General features: G+C 40.7%; 1 protein-coding gene across 1 annotated transcript; it reads right to left on the reverse strand.

Moving 5' to 3' along the window:
- Positions 1-341: 341 nt before the first annotated feature.
- On the reverse strand, positions 342-14,872 carry kcnk6 (potassium channel, subfamily K, member 6). The gene is made up of 3 exons (XM_071496097.1): positions 14,417-14,872; positions 8,932-9,324; positions 342-3,282 (listed from the first exon to the last, which is right to left on the reverse strand). The coding sequence occupies exons 1-3, from the start codon at positions 14,730-14,732 to the stop codon at positions 3,032-3,034; spliced, it is 960 nt and encodes a 319-aa protein (XP_071352198.1). The 5' UTR covers positions 14,733-14,872; the 3' UTR covers positions 342-3,031.
- Positions 14,873-16,931: the final 2,059 nt, after the last annotated feature.

Genomic DNA, 16,931 nt, shown 5'->3' on the forward strand with positions numbered 1-16,931 from the left:
ACAAGCCTGAGATTTCTTTATTTCTTTCATTTCATTTCTTAGAAGAAACCCTCCCAGAGTTGGTGTCCATTCTCAGGTCACACACCCCTGAATAAAATAATTAATAATTATTAAGTTATTTGCTGGGTATTTGTGGTATATGTTTGGGTATATGTTTTGGCAGTTTCTAGCTATAAAAAGTCTATGAAACTCACTTATGTCTGTCTTGTATAATGCTTGATAGAACTTCAAAACGCCACAAGGCATGCAGTTCAACTTCCTGAATGGGTTTACACAGTGCAAACAGCTTCACTTACAGAGAGCGCAATAAAAGACGAGGATGACAAATATGAGGGCAAAACTCAAGGCAAAAGTTTTTTTATTTATGATTGTCCAATAAGAATACATGACACTACTAAACCATAGTTGCAAGAAAAAGACGTGAATCCTTTTTAATGGACGCCTGCCTGGACATGCCAGGCAGGGGGCAGGTGATTGGATGAACCATGTGTCTGGCTTGGAGCTTGGTAAGATGAGTCAAATGGGTCATAAAATGCCATCTGATCTTCATCTGGGTCACAAAGTGTAAATACACACAATGTGCTTAAGCTAATAATACACATTATATAATCTTTGTGTCTTTGTTAAACAGATCTATTAAACATTTACAGTACAGGTGGAAAAAGTAAGTGAAGCCTTGGATTTCATAACAGGTCAAAGGTTCTTCTGGAGGAAGGCTGCTGATCAGGCCTGCACGATGTTCAGAAGGAAGTTTGGACCATTCAGCTGCTTCAGTTCAGACATATTGTACTCTGTACTTGACCTTTGAGATGTTGCTTCCATGTTGGTATGCACCTTACACAGTGCTGCATGTACCTCCCAAATAATTCAGCCTTAGTTTCATCAGTCAAAAAAAACATTCTCCAAGATGCTTTATAGCTCTTTCAGGGGCTTCAGTGATGTTTTTTGGGAGTGCAGCAGCTTCCAAACCATAGTGTCCTGCCATGGACATCATGCTCCATGATTTGCATATGATGGACTCATAAACACAGATGTTAACCAGCTTTAAACCTTTAGCTATTACTTTGATCTTAATTGTTCCATTGCTGCTTATTCTGCCTTTGGAGTCATCTAAGCTGGACAGTGACAGTAGCCACAGAACTAAATCATCTCTGACTCTGTATTTCTCTGACTGCGAACTAAAGAAGATCTAAACTCCATGATGTGACTCTAACACTTAAGCTTTATGTAGATCAACAATTCTTTATGGTAAGTCTTCTGAGATCTGTTTTTTGCAAGGCATGGTTCATATCAGACGTTTCTTGTGAAGAAGAAACTCAAAATGTTTCAGTGTTGTTTTTGTTTTTTTTTATAACTCAAAGTAGCTCTAGCCCACATCTCCAATCTTGTTTCATTGACTGGTCTCCAGGTTTGATAACTCCTGCCATTAGCTCAGGGGTTCACATACTATACATCCAGCCTACAAAGTGAATGTTTGAATGATGTGCTCAGTATGGACAAGAACAACACAATGATTTCTCTGCCATTACTTAAAATAGATTGTGTGTGTTCATTATTGTGACTTAGATGAAGATGTGATCATATTTTAAGACAAATTTATACATAAATTCAGATGATTTCAAGGGGTTCACTTACTTTTTCTTCCCACTGTGCAACAAACACACCAACATGGACAGAGAAGACTTATGTTACACTATCAGGATATGATTAGCCTGTTCATTTGACTACAACGTTGATGGTAAAAGAAAAATAACTGATGTGAACATTAAAGTGCATTCCAAGTGTTCATTATCTACGATGGATTAAATCCAGACACTACAATCACACAGATCAGGTCGTTTGAGTTTTCCATTGAAATTAATCACGCCCTCAATCACCACAATGAAACATTTATTTTATTTTTTATTGTCAGTCCCTCTATTCCAACCCTTTAAGCCCATTTATTACTGTTCTGTAGGTGTGTAACAGGTAATACATACATGTAAACACCAGGGGGCGGCAGCACAAAGGAGGACAGTCTCTGTCCTGAAGCAAACACAGTTCTCCTCTGTAGCTTCCGTGCTCTTTAAGGCTGATCAAGACACAGAAGTTACTTTCACACAGGAAATCTCATTAAATAAGAAACATGTTCCAGTTAATGTCCCCACTGTTTGAAATGCTCAGCGTAGCTCCACGTTTCATTTGAGGAAGTGAGCTGTAACAGGTACATTTGTCAGTTCACTGCTGTTGTGATCATCCGTGCGTTAAAGGCCTCTCCATCGAACAAGCCCGAGGACGTCTGCTGAAAAGTCTGGAGGTGTTTTGGCCATGATGTCCAGATTTTTGAAATATAAAGAGGAGGAGCTGAACAGTGAACCCAAATAAAAGCAAAATGCAGTTGAACGTGTGCAAGGTTTTTCATGAAAATGAAATGTTGAAATCCACAGCTTGCATTTAGCACCGCGTTTAGTTTCAGCACAGTTATATGAAGACAACATTTGTTAGTCTTGAAACAGCAACCCAAACAGAGGGCACATTAAAAAAAAGTGACAAGAATACATGCAAGACAAAAGTGATCTGAAAACAACCAAACATCCCAAAAGATCTGGTCCGAGCCCTTCATGTGTGATCCTGAGGCTGTAAACACACGAGCCAAGCCTGTGTGGTGAACACACCACAGTTACACCAGTGTTCAGGAGGAACAGGATCATCTGTGGCTTTTGGCCCAGGAGGGTTGCCGTAGTCAAGGTAGGATAGTCCTTTTAAATGTGCAGAAAGTGATGTAACAACTACTCACAAACTGTTGGGCGGTCCTCTCACAAAGGCTGAATCTCAAAACTCTCATCTGAATTCCTCATTATTATTAATATGCTCTGGATGTTTGTTTTTTGTTTTTTTGTTTTTTTTTTTTACAAGGAGACTAGAGACAAAATGAAAAAATTAAGACAAGATTTCAGATTCAGCCCACCAGTCTGGATGTTTTTTCACAGATACGACACCAAGGCAATCGCCGGAGGTAGAGCTTCTGTTTCTTTCCTCTGCCTCCCACAGCTCAGCCTTTGTTGATGGTGTTGTACGAGGGCTGTGATCCCGGCTCCAGGGGCTTACTGGCAGCTTTTTCTGGCAGGTAAGGGGGCGTCTGGTCGTCATGGTTGTGCTCCACGATGGGCTCCCTGTCCTCGTCCTGGTCGGTCTCCTCGCAGCGCGGCAGCTGCAGGAAGGTGGTCAGGCCGTGCAGGTCGGCCATTTTGTGGAAGGTGCGCAGCAGGAGGTACATCATCATCAGGCCCACAAACAGGTACACTGGAGGGAGAGTGAGAGAGAGGGTCACAGGAGGTCATTTATTCAACAGAATAATATGCTAATCTATTTTTTTTTTTGCAACTGCAAAACTGCACCACATTCCCATTACTGTGGCTGGAGGGTGTAATGGCTGACCTCAAACTCAAACACTTAAAGAATACAATACAAACTTAGAGGAAGAATTCAGTGTAATAACAACAAAGCTGTCTCTCCATTTTTCATTAGTCAAACAGTTTTGTTTGCTCATGTATTATAAGCATTACAGTCACAGAGCACTGCTGGCAGGGCTGTAAAGCGGAAAATCATTCGTTTGCTGATCTCCAGTGGGTGTGATTACAGGTACAACAGACTACGTTTACATCCCACTTGTCATGCTGGTGTGTTGCTTATGATGTAACAGCAAATACAGGAAAGGTATAATCTTGAATCTCCATCAGCTGATAATCAAATAGCAGCAATTTGCAGAGAATGTGTGACAAAGTTCAGTTGAATCTTTTTTAGAGCGTTTAAGTGCTGGCAGAGATTATTTTCCATTTGGATTCAGCCACTAGTAACCATGTGATGTTTGTGTTTTAGTCTGTTTTGGTTTTGTTTACGTGCCACATGGAACCACTGTTTCAGATTGAGCAAGCACAGTCGGCTCAAAGCGGCACCACACTGGTCAGGTTAAATCACAGAGAAAAGACAGATCATTACATTATCACATCAAACTCTGACATAAATCGTTCATTGTCAGTTGTTATTAGACAGTCTCCTCCATTCATGACTGACTGCTTAAGAGTCACAAATCTGAGTCTGACATACACTGGACCATGGACAGAAAACTATTTTAGTAAGTCCAGGACAACCGAGCCCTCGAGTTGGGGGCAAAGATGAAAACAAAATCTTCTCAATATTTGTTATTTCTGCTCTGATTCTCGTGTTTGCCTTAAAGAAAAGCCACGCGGCTTTCTTTCCGTCACATGTATGCACTGAACTGGCCCACATAACCACACAGTTCAGGTCCTGCACATTAGACTCTCACTGTACAAGTAGGCCAACTCTTCAAGAAAAACAGTGTAGGATTACAGGGGCCTCAGATCCACAACTAAACTGTTACTGTGGGAAGTTTACGGTAAGTGGTGCAAGGGAAATCCTGAGTACACAGGGCAGCCCCTGCTTGTTACATGTAGCAGCACCAAGCAGCTGTGGTCCTACATGTTTTTATACCTGCAGGTTTCAAGGGCCAAGTTCATGAAATCTACCTGGAATTAGGTTTAAACAACAACAGACAGAGATAATCACTACTTATATCACCATTACATAATTACAGTACCTGAACCAAACAGTCTGAACCTGCTAACTTTTAGTCTTAAATGTTATACTGCTTTTATTTTTCCAGCTGTGAAGCATAAACTCTGCGTCAGTTTGACTGTCCGAACACCAAACTACCACCTCAAAATATTTGCTCTTCTTGTCATGGAAAAGCCCTGTAACTGCAGTTTGACTGTTTTTCCTACGTGAACTTTGCATCAGTCAATAAAATGTTGAGACTTTCAACATGTCTGAGGCGCTCCTATTGCATAAGTTCAGCTTCAGACAACACTTTGTTTGAGATAATGTACAAATGTGTATTGTATAAGAGTTCAATTTCAAAATGAGATGTGAGATCCGAAAACTCCAGTTTTCTCAGTTATCTCAGGAACCTTGACAGAAAAAAGCAAAAATATTTGTCTTGTTTAGAATACAATGGATATCCTACAGCTGGTTATGATGGAGTAAAAAACAAACAAAAAGAAAACCTATTTAGAAGTTGACCTTCATTTTCATTTACCACTACAGCAGAGATGTGTTGTTATTTGCAACATATTTACTTGTGATCAGTTTCATTACACAGCACTTCAGCTGGGGAAGCAACACTGGTTTCAGGAGACGTCACGTCATCGGGCCGTGAGAACAACAGCCACAATCTGCAGTCGGTCACTAATCCTCCTCTGAACCTGCAGGGATGGTTTGAGTTAATCTGACTCGACCTACATCATTATTATATAACACAGCCTGCAGGACGGGGAACCAAGACAGCCGCTCCGTGTGAACTGCTGGGCCTCCTTCCAAACTGCAGTCCAGGGATTAGAAGAGGACAGGACACAGAGGAAAACACACAGCGACTTGCACCAGCACCCGCTCAGGCAACTCTGACCATCTGATCAAGCACGAAATGAAATCCTCCTTATTGAAGTCAATAGGGGGAAGAAAGTGTATATTAGACAAAAGATGCTTTGGGAAACAAACACATCCTAAACCTGAAGATGATCAAGGTTTACATCAACAACTGTTTTGTTTTTTTTTTGTTTTTTTTACAGTAAAAAGCAAAGAAAATAGCAAAACTAAAGAAAGAAGCAGAATTAACTAATTGTCCTCCAGTCCTGAATGCAGCAGACCACAATCATTCTTTGTCAGATATTCACTGTCGAGCGGGACCACTTTTAGACAAAAACGTCATTCCAACCCTGATTCAATTACAGAGAAAAACACCACGAACACACAGACACTGAACAACAAGAGCACGACTATGGAAACACCCTCCATCATGTGACAGTGATATCTTGATCTAAACAGGGACAAAGACCCACTGGGGTGTTGGGAATGGTTTCAACTCTAATAAATGACATTGTCCTGCTTGTCCTGTCAGTCTGCATGTCTGAAAGACTACAGACTTGGTACAAATGCTGGTGCAATATTCTTTTAAATTTTACAACTATGACTTCATTCTTAATTTTAAAAAACCTTAATTAAAAAGCAGATCTGGTAAACTGCCAGCTCCACAGTTGCAAAAATAATACTGTATTTGAAAGTGGACACTGGACACGTTTTACCAGATATCACTTTGCACATCTAGATCTAGCTTTGCAGTGGGGATGAAATGACTCACTGAGTGAAACATGACTCACAAGATGTTTGTTGTCAAAATTATGATAAAATAGCTTCTAATGTAGATAATAATAAAGATATTTCAGACCATCCACAGAGCCACGTCACCGGCATGACTAAAACCTATTAAACAAAAAAAGTCTTGACTCCCACACACTCAACCTAATATTACAGTCAGGGTGATGTTGTTTGGACTCTCTCAAGGTTTTCAACCTTAAAAGCTTCTGTTGCTTCTTAGATAACTTCACTTCTGTTTCATGAAATGCTCTGCCAATGTGGATTAACATACAATGAGCGACACAGATGACCCAATTTCAATTTCAAAGAGTGTTAACAGATAAAGTCAGAGAGTGGTTTCATTTCTGGGGAACCGAGAAAGGAGAAGCAGCGCGAGGTGCTACTTCTCACATCAGAGGTGGGAATGAAGGGAGCCTGTGTGGCTGCAAAGGTCAGCATCCCCTCCCAGCTACGAGACAAAGCAGTCATCGCAGAAACACTGTCTGTTTTATGCTCTCAAGAAATAATTTTTAAAACAACAACAAAAAAAAAGAAATCCTCCCCTTCTTTTCTCTGGAATGAAGGGGGAGTTTCTGCAGCAGAGATAGATGAATCTGTTGGTGTGATGGTCTGTCACCTCGGGCTCTGCGCCTCTGCACACCATCAGGTCAGACTCATCTACTGCTCCACAGGCATGTAGCAGCTCTGTGTGACCCCTCACTGGACTCATCGTCATGTGACTCCTGTTAGCTCTCATTGTAACATACCCACAAGAGCAGAGGATTTGTAGTGACATCCTTGCAGTGAAATAAGAATAACAGGTTAGACATTTGCAGTCATTATGATGCCTCTGCGTGTGTTGAATTTTTAAATGATGTTTGGATGTTTCAGAGACATGCTGTGCTTCAGTGAACATGTATAATGATGAGTTTATATATCTTATCTTAGAATAAATATGATTCCTCCGAGATGAAGTGGAGGCGCTTTCCGCAGTGTCATTATTTATTTAAAAAGAACTGTTTCCATCAACTCTCTATATCATTCTCTTCATTGACGTGGCAGGTTACATATTATTCTAAGTTTGGTCTGGTTAAAATCACGTCAGCTCCCGGGTGTTTGTTTAGCTGTAAATTTAACTACTTAAATTTTCCCTGTGGAGCTTCAGTGTAGATCAACAAAAGTCATGTTTACATTCAGTGATGACAGGGGACAGGAGTCTCTTGTGCCTCAGCTCGGTGCTCTCAGAGCAGGACAGTGAGGGATGGTCTGTGGAGGCCAGACCAAACTGCCTCTTAAATCACTGATTGCTGAACACAAAGCTGCTATTTGGAATCAAAATATGGACAGTCACCAGACACTATGCAGAAACAAATCATGGCTCTACTGCACCAAATTCTGGGGCATTGAAAGAATTTCAATAGATACAATCAATAACAAGAAACTTTCTGGATCTACACACTAAACACAGTTGACTCAATGATGAACTTCCATGTTATATTGAATCTAAGTCCCAACAATCAATATACAGCATCACTGTTGATTCTGGTTATGAATAATATTGGGCTATATTACCTTCCTTTTTCAATATGGGCTGTCTTGACATTGGGCCGCAGACTAAGTACCTCCCATCCCTGTTAACCAATGAGAGACTGTTCACTACCTGGAGGACATTACTTCATTATTTTCAAGATGCAGTACGCATCATTCATAGAGATGAACTCTCTGAATATCCTTAAGAATTCACTCCCTTGCTCACAAAACATTTGCAAAGTATATTTTAAGCATTTTATTAAATGCTGCAGTTTACATCCACGTTTACTTGCTTCCACTTATCATCTTTTTCTTCTCCGTCTCTGTTTGTGCATTGCTGTGCTTCTTGGCATGTTACCGCCACCCTGCCGAACGGTGATTAATGCGGCACCACTGACAGAACTGCATATAAACTTAGCTGTGTTTGTATGTGTTCCCATCCATGTGTACAAGGCAAAAAAACAAAAACAAGGACTCACTTTGATATCAAAGTCCTCCATAGCACTACTGCAGGTCAAAAAATCCCTGTGGTATCTTTAAAGTAAACATGATGGGATGAAACCTGCCCAGCGACAGGGGAGAAGGCCGAGACTGACGGGTCACTTCACTCAAACAGCAACTGCCTATTGTAGCTCTGAGTTTTTTCCCAGATCTGTTTGCTCTGTATATTAATAAGTGTGTACTAAGTGAATCATTACCGGGAAGGCAGTGAAAGTGAGTAATGTTTAACCTGGTGCTTGTATTTTAAACATGTTCAAGATAAATTTCAAGTATGTCATCCATCTCCATTAACTAAAACTGCATTTAAAGCTAATTTGTTAGACTTGAGCTCAGCAAAGAGTTACTGATATGAACATCGCTGTGTCGTGGACCATGATGAGACAACACCTTCTTCTCAAACATTCACTGCTGATGACCAAGCCTTAAAACAGTGAGTTGGCCTGGCACTGTGGCTGCAGACACATTTAGACTTGAATTTGCCTTAAAAGTTACACATCTAGTGTGTTAGGGAAAAAAAAGTTTTTTAGAAATATATTCAACATGCACAAGATGTTCTCCATTTCATCTCCTACTCCGCAAGTTTCAGTGGAATTCAGTGTGCAAAGGACAAATACGACTGATGTTACTGTGCAGGTAAAATCTGGCTACACCAGGTTGTGTGACTGAACAAATTCATTTCTGATACATGGACAGAATAACAACTGCACTTACCCATGACAGAGACCTGATACAGCTGCCTGTACTTCTGCCCAGGCTGCGTCCCAGGAACGAAATCCCCCAGGCCAATGGTGCACAGTGAGATGAAACAGAAGTAGATGCCATCCAAGAACGACCAGGACATCTCCACAGCGCTGAACACCGCCGCCGGGGTCACGAAGAAGCACAGCACCACCATAATCAGCAGCAACAGGAAGTGGACAGTGGTGGCCGGCCGAGGCTCCATGCCCGAACGCTGCAGGAGGCCAACTGGAGCGAGGACCAGAGGGTACATGAGCCTCTGGACGCAGGCGGTGAGCACCAGCATGGTGAAGGGGACTCCTATCAGGGCGTAGACGATGGAGAAGGCCTTCCCAGCGTCAGACAGAGGAGTGGTGTGGCCATAACCTGGAGACAGAGGAAGAGTATGGATGAGTTGGAGGTAGAGGAGAGAAACAGTAGAGGAAGATGGGAGATGCAATAGAAGAGCCAATTATGTGAATGTTAAAATTGTGATACACAGGACAGCACGCAGGATGAAAGGGACTGCAGTTTCCTGCATTTCTATATATATTCATAACTATTATTATAATTATAAAAGTCTGAACTGCTTTAGGCAACCGAAAATATTTTTACAAGATATTTTATTCAACCTGCTATTTCCATTTTAAACTAAAAAGAATAGAGCTGAAAATCTTGCTAAACAACTTCTTTTTGTTGTATTTAAAAGAGCTATTTGGAAGTTTTGCTATTGCTGCATCTTCTAGACCAGTCTCGAAGAAACATTGCAAGTTCAGCATCAAGCTTCATTCCTTCACTCGACAAGAGCTGTCTACAGCGGTGGAAAACAACCCTCTAATTTTGCTTCTATTTTATATCACTTCTTTTCTTCTACAAAAGTTAGCATGCCAACGAGCTAGGCTCAGCCTGGTCGTTTTCCGATACCGAGTCACTGTAGCGTCCAGTCTAAACTAAAGGAAGCAGCGATGCTCAGAGGGGGTGTTATAGCCTCTTGTCTTGTGAACACAATGGTGGCTGAAGCTCTTGCCAAGACTGTTAATGCTAACATTAGCTAAGTAGCAATAGCAAAACTTACATATAGCTCCTTTAATAAGGAGCTATTTGTAATAGACAAGTATGACAGAATCAACAGCGCTCCAGGTAAAGCTACTGTACCTATCAGACAAGTGATAACAGCAGCAGCTAATTGGCTCCTGAAGTTGGGCTGGAGCCAATTTCTCAGTTCAAAAACAGCCACTGTGGCCAATAACAGGAAGCTGATGCTGGGAGGAAGAAAATAAAAGCCAGGCTTATAGTGCAGCCTATTCACAGATTGTCTGTCAAACCTGCCTACAGGGAGCCATCACATACCAGACAGCAGTGAAACTACTGCAACTGATGTACCTGAAATGAGCCTTTTCACTGGGCTAGATCTCAGCTCAGTCCCCTCAGTCACATTAAGGAAAAGGGATTTACAGTAACAACACATCATAAAAATAAAATGAAACAACACAGCCACGGTACAGAACCATTACCACGTAGCACAATACACTCAAACACATAAAACTGCCACAGTGACTCAATTACACACACAATCTTTAAACTAATGTCAATCTAGTGATGAACCTGTGCAAAAAAAATACCACAGGGTGACTGAAAGGCACAGTGAAAATATTTAAAATGTTTTCCTCCATTAGTAAACGGAGCAAATGGATTATGAGACAATGGGGCTCCTGGCACCCAGGATGACACGTGTCTTTCTTTGTGGTTGTTTTGTGTCTCTTTGCAGTCACTGGATTGACTTTCCAACAGGAAAGTCACTTCAAACAGATATTTGGGCCTGTATTCTGCCTGGGTTCTGTAATCCTTCCATGTTAGAAAGTTACTCAGGGAAGCTGAATACAACAAGAGGCCTTCTACATGCAGTGACTCTGCAGCTAACTAATCCAAAGTGAGCTTGTACTTTTAAACACAGACAACATCAATTACCTATCAGTTTTCTTCATCAAATTCAGCCAAGCTACTGTAGCACGTCAGCAGCCGTTTAGTTTCAGCATGCAATGACGAGACAAGGAACCATTTCATACTGTACTACACATTTCAGATACAGATTCATTCAGAAAGTCAAGTGTAGCCGTATCATCGGTCTGGTAAGTGTTCAGCAGTCACACTGACAAACGAGGTAATGTAAAGAGGTCTGAAGGTCAGGAGCCATCAGGTTGTAAACTAACTGTTTTACTAAACAAATGAAATATCAAAATTACTTCTCAATATGTCCAGTGTAAACTTCCATAATCTGACTTTGCATAACAACTTTATGGTCACATTAAAGTGCTGTAGCCACTGTGGTTCCGCACACACAGTTATTCTATGCAATTAGAGATTATAACTGACATTTTGGATGTGTTCACATCTGGTTTCACCTCCAGATAAAAAGGTTATGACAACAAACTGCTGGTTTATGTACAACCCACGTGATCTCTCGTCGGCCTGGACTGAGAACCTTTGGGTCAAAAACACCACTGTATCAGGTCAAACGCTCTTTGACCTGATACATCAGCTAAATATATTAAGACATTTAAGGAAGTGTCCTGGAGGAAAACACGTGCAGTATTGTGAAAGAAATTCATGCATCACATAGAGCAAACAAACATCTCCTGAACACAAAGGTCACTTCTGTTCTGCTTCATGCATGAATTTGCATTTTCTCAGCAGCCATGTGAGTGTCTGGTTGGCTGAAGCCTGCCTGTGAATGTGACTGTTTTCAGAGCAGTTTGCTTTTATTCCAAGCAGCACAGCAGCTTCATGGTGTTGTTACTGTGATGATGCTGCAATAGTTGGGTGCCGAATCCTGTTAGCTGTGACACTGGCAGTGCACGTCAAAACCGTCTTAAAACTCTTGGGTTGAGTCCAAGACAAGTCACAAACTTCATTAGGAAATTGCAAGTCATGTCTTTCTGCTGATCGTTAAAATAACACAGCATTTCAGACAACTGCAAGCTCCAGTGCACATTACATTTATGTTATGGGGGAAGTTACAAGTAAATAAAAGATGAGGGCAAAAAATTAAAATATGTGCCTGGACTTGTTTAATAGATATGATTATTGTGTCTAAAGAAACTAATTTGCTCTATTCTTTGAAATTATAATTATTATTATTTTTTTCGGGTTGAAGTGTAGCCACGATTTCTGTATAATTAAAATTTCAGATAAGTCATCATTCTTACACTTAATTTTTCTTTCCATTCAGTCAGACAAATTACCATCCAAAACAATCAGCTGTTTTACTCATTCAAATTATTTGTTTTTCTATAACGCCTTTAACAAAACACCAAACTACATCATCTGACTGAATAAAGTGCAGATTTCAAACACAACACAACTAAAGAAAACAGAAAACTCAAATGTTATTGTTGTTGGTTAGAACTTTAGTTACTTCCTGTCTGGCTTACTTTTTCTAGACAAGGTAGCAGTGCTATATATTTTTTCTCTTTGGAACTCAGGTTGATTCTGTGGCTGAAAGTCTCTCTTCTTTCCTGACAAGCCGTTACAGTTTATGTTTCAAACATGCTGCACCGGTTGACACTGCCTGCATCACTGTGTGTTTTGCCTCAACATCCTGTTTCAACAGGAAATACAGCACATTAAGGACACAGGGAACCGTCTCACTGTGACACTGCTGCATTTGAAGACGATAAATGTAGCCAATTAAAAAAAAAAAAAAAAAATCATAATATCAACTGATAAGTCGAGCAGCTGGGTGATTTTATAAGGAGAATATGAGTTAGCACCACTGAACCACTGACTGCTCTGTGGCTATACTGTTGTTGCACTGGGAGGCTCCTACAAATTAATGTGTGTAATCAAATGTGAAGCAGGGTGTTGATCTAGGACAGTGTATATACACAGCAACTTTGTCACAATGTTTAAAAAAAATACAAGGGTTATGTTGCCAAGTAGGTATGGATAATATTTGGATACATAAACTTAGGTGGGAGAGGTCCTGTTGGTCAATTAAGTCATAACACTTACCACAAACCAGTCAGAAAAACACACAATTCTTTGTTGGAAAAAAAAAAAAAAAAAGAAAAACTCTTCATCTTATGACCATGTCACTGACCCTCAGACCTTTGGTGCAACTGCTGCAGACACGGTGATCATCTCCGGTCAGGCCTTGTCGAGATATCGAACCTCTCTGGTTGAAACTTCAGCTAATATCAGTGTCAACGGGTCACATGTTCGGTTTTTAAAAGCCTGGCCTGTGGGACTGTGCACGTCAGCCAGCCATTTAGTAGGGCACTTTCATAAAGCTGATGTGTGTGAGATGTGATATTTAAAAGAATCAAGAAGAAGAAGAAGTTGACATATCCTGATGTTAGGTCTGGATCCTTCATTTCCCATCATGCCACTTGATACTGTCTTTTATTAGATTCTCCCTGACTGATAAACACAAACATCTTCCAAACTCCACTCCCCTGTTTGTGACAGATGATTTCTGTTAGAAATTTGAAGCCCAATCCGACAGTGTTGTTTCAGACTTTAGAAAGCTCCATTAGAAGAAGACCCTGTACAAGTGTTTTTACGAGCTGAGCAGCGCTACTGATGATGAGTAAACTTAAGACATGCTCAACCAAAAAGAACTGACCAACCAATGGACTACAAAGGGCTCTGTGACGATGCAGCATTTAACTTAATGAAAGATGGAACAAATGAAATCATCTAAGCAACCAAATGACAAACAAAAAACAGCACCTTCCTCCAGTTGCTAAGGTGATGTGGGTGGATGTGCAGGTGAGTGAATAGTGCAGGGACACTCCAACATCACTGCTGAGCTCCCTGTGGACGTCCTGAACTCTGCTCTCACCTTTTACTTCCTCTGACATCCAGGTCTGGTATCTACAGTCTGTGCAGTGGGTGCTCAGACTGATTTGCATAACAGATAACCTTGATAACCCATGATATTCTGGACATTGACAGCTAACTCATAAATGTATAATCTTTTTCTACTCTCATCAACAATCATGTCTCATAATTTCACAATAAGAGCCCCTGAACCTCCTAGATCTTTACTCTGACAAAAAGATTAAACTTCTCATCCTTCCATATTTATAGAGACCTGGGGATTTTTCAAGAAAATGAACCGGAAACGATCTTCCCCCGAATCACTATGCACTGAAGAAAAGTACTTTCCCCCGGTCTGTATCGGGGTGTCTCTGCCTGACTTTAGGTTGAAAGCTGCACAGCTGCAACTTGTCTGTTACATCCATGACACGTGGCAAAACAACACCAAAAAATGATCACCAACATTTGACTCTTGTGGTGTTTTTATCTCCAGCCAAAGACAAAAACATTAAAGTCCAATTCAGGGGGGACTGGTTTGTTCAGTTTTGTGTTTTAGGTCTTATGTAGGTACGTTTAGGTGTTTTTGCTTCATGCGTAAAAATGCCACCAGGTGACTTTTCTCCCTGAACACTCTCTTTGTGCTGCGGCTTCAACTTACCGACAGTGGTGACCAGAGTGTTGGCGAAGAACATGGAGGATGCCAGGTCCCAGTTAGAGGTGACGGAGGAGTTTCTGAGGACGGAGACGCCGTACTTGTTGGCCGTCAAAACCTTGACCAGAAAGTGTTCGAGGGACGCGGCGTTGACGCAGCTCTGGCTCAGGAACTCCTGCTTCAGGGCTTCCATGTCATGTCGCAGCTTGTCCTCCACTGGCCGCTCGATGCTGGAGAAAACCAGAGCTCCGAACAGCAGGTAGATGATATAAAACATTATGAAGCCTGTAAGCAGCAGCCATGACTTGCCTACAGAATGCATGTCGGATTTTAGTCCTGGATAAACATCGGTGAAGCTGCTGCCCGGAGATTCCCTCTTTGCCTCTGTGAGTACTTTCCTTTCTTTACTGTGTGGGAACTTTTTGGGGGCCGTCCTAATTGAACTTGAACCCCTCCTTGTCACCGCATCCTCCTCCCACAGTGGAAGCGGGAGGGTGTGTTCAGCTGAGTCCTGTTGTGCATCCTGGTCCTGGGTCCTGGAAAAGTCTCCAGGAGCGTTTATGAAGTTCTCAAATTTCCATGTACTTTTTTTTTTGTTCGTTTTTTTTAAGAAAAAGTTATGTATGTTTGACAAATGTACTACTGTTCTGAAGACATTTTAATGAATCTTTTCTACCCTATTGAAATGAAAAATAATCCTCCAATAAAGAAGATCTGAAAAGAAAACAAAACAAAAAAACAGACAAAAAAGACAAAAAAAAACCAAAAAAAAAACGAAACTGATTTCCTCAGATTATGAGGTTTGGCCAAGGATAGTCAGGAGACTCTATATCTCTCTGCTCCTCTGTGAGGCAAAAGTTGTATCAGTTAAATGTTCCTTTAGTCATCTTATTTTCTATAATCTTATGTCTCCATTAAGCAGTAAAACTTGAGCAGTTTTTATTAAGTTTTTAAAGAACTTTCAGCAGCTCAAGGTCAGTGAATAACTTAACGTTTGATTTGATGATGAACCCACAGGTGATAACTCACAAACCCTGATGACAAACAAACAGTGTCACTACACCCTCTGATGTATCATTAGGACAGTGCTGTGCTGCAGGAGGCAGCTCTGTGTGTTGCTGTCAGAGTGGTGAGAGAAAGTCATGTAAGGAGAGACGACAGACTGGTGGGTCAGTGATTCACATTAAAGGAACAGAACCAGGCCAAGGCTTCACATGATGAGGACCAGACTTAAACTTCATGGAGCTGGTTTGGGATGAACTGGACAGAAGGTGAAAGCAAAGCAACCTGCAAGTGCAACACAACAGTGTTGGGGCAAACTTTCTGAACAATGTTTGATTTCCAATGTAGACAAAAACATCACAGGTTTGTGCAGCTGCTGGATCTGTCATAAAATTTAGATTAAATTTAGGATTTAAGACACCATTATTCCTTTTTGTAAACTTATTATTCATCTGTTCAGTGAATGTTCTGTTCTTTAATTTCAGAGACACTGAGACATTAAACTGTGTATACTGTGTAAACTCCAGTGACAACTGGAAAAATTGAAATGTTCTTAAAACTTTTTAGTATTAGTGTATTTTAGTTTATGTTGCTTATGTTGCTGTGACACTTCAATGTGTTTGCATGAGACCAATAAAGTTATCTTATTTGTGGATACGTGTGCATGTGTGTGAGGAGTTTTTGAGGTGTATGCTTCTTCTGCCACTGAGCTTCAAACTGCCTTTAAAGAACCCTGGTCTGGGTCGGGGGACAGTTCCCATGATGACCATGATGACCTAAATGCTTATGCCACTGACAAGAATAAAATTCAACAGCACAAACACAGAGCTGTTGCAAAATTTGGTATGAAAATGGTAAAATATACAGATGTTAGGTACAAAGTATGACTTATGAGTAATTCCAGTACAAATATGTTCATATGGGCCAGGCTTTCAAATCAGCTGTTAAACTGCAGCATCATAAGCTGCATCAAGTTGAGATGTTAGAAGTTGTCCTGAGTTTGGATTTCTGTCCCAGTTCTTTTAGAACAGAACATCTTGTAAAACATTATCTATACATATACACATTACACATACAGTGTAATGTAGTGTGTAATCTATGTCTGCACATTGCTACACAATATTTTGGATTGGGTTCATTGAGAAAACATATTTCTACACCAAAATCTCTTAAAGGTAAAGTTTTGACATTTTAGGAAATTTGTTTATCTGCTCCCTTAAATTAGATGAGAAGTCAGGTGAGAGTACTGATACTGCTCAGACGTCTGGTAAATATGAAGCTGCTGCCAGCAGCTGGTTATCTTAGCTTAGCATAAAGATGGAAAACTGTGATAAACAGATGGCCTGGCTCTGTCCAAAGGAGACAAAATCTGACTACTAAGCTTCTCTAAAGTTCACCAATTAACACATTATATCTAATTTGTTTAAATCTGTGTAAAACCAGGTGTAAAAATAACATTGTGGTTTTACAGGGGGGATTATGTGTTGGACTATTTCTTGGATAGGAGAGCAGCAGAGAC

The sequence above is a fragment of the Trachinotus anak genome, unplaced genomic scaffold (assembly GCF_046630095.1).
Source record: "Trachinotus anak isolate AG129_WGS33_773 ecotype Australia unplaced genomic scaffold, CSIRO_AGI_Tana_v1 ptg000014l, whole genome shotgun sequence".
NCBI classification, from domain to species: Eukaryota; Metazoa; Chordata; class Actinopteri; order Carangiformes; family Carangidae; genus Trachinotus; species Trachinotus anak.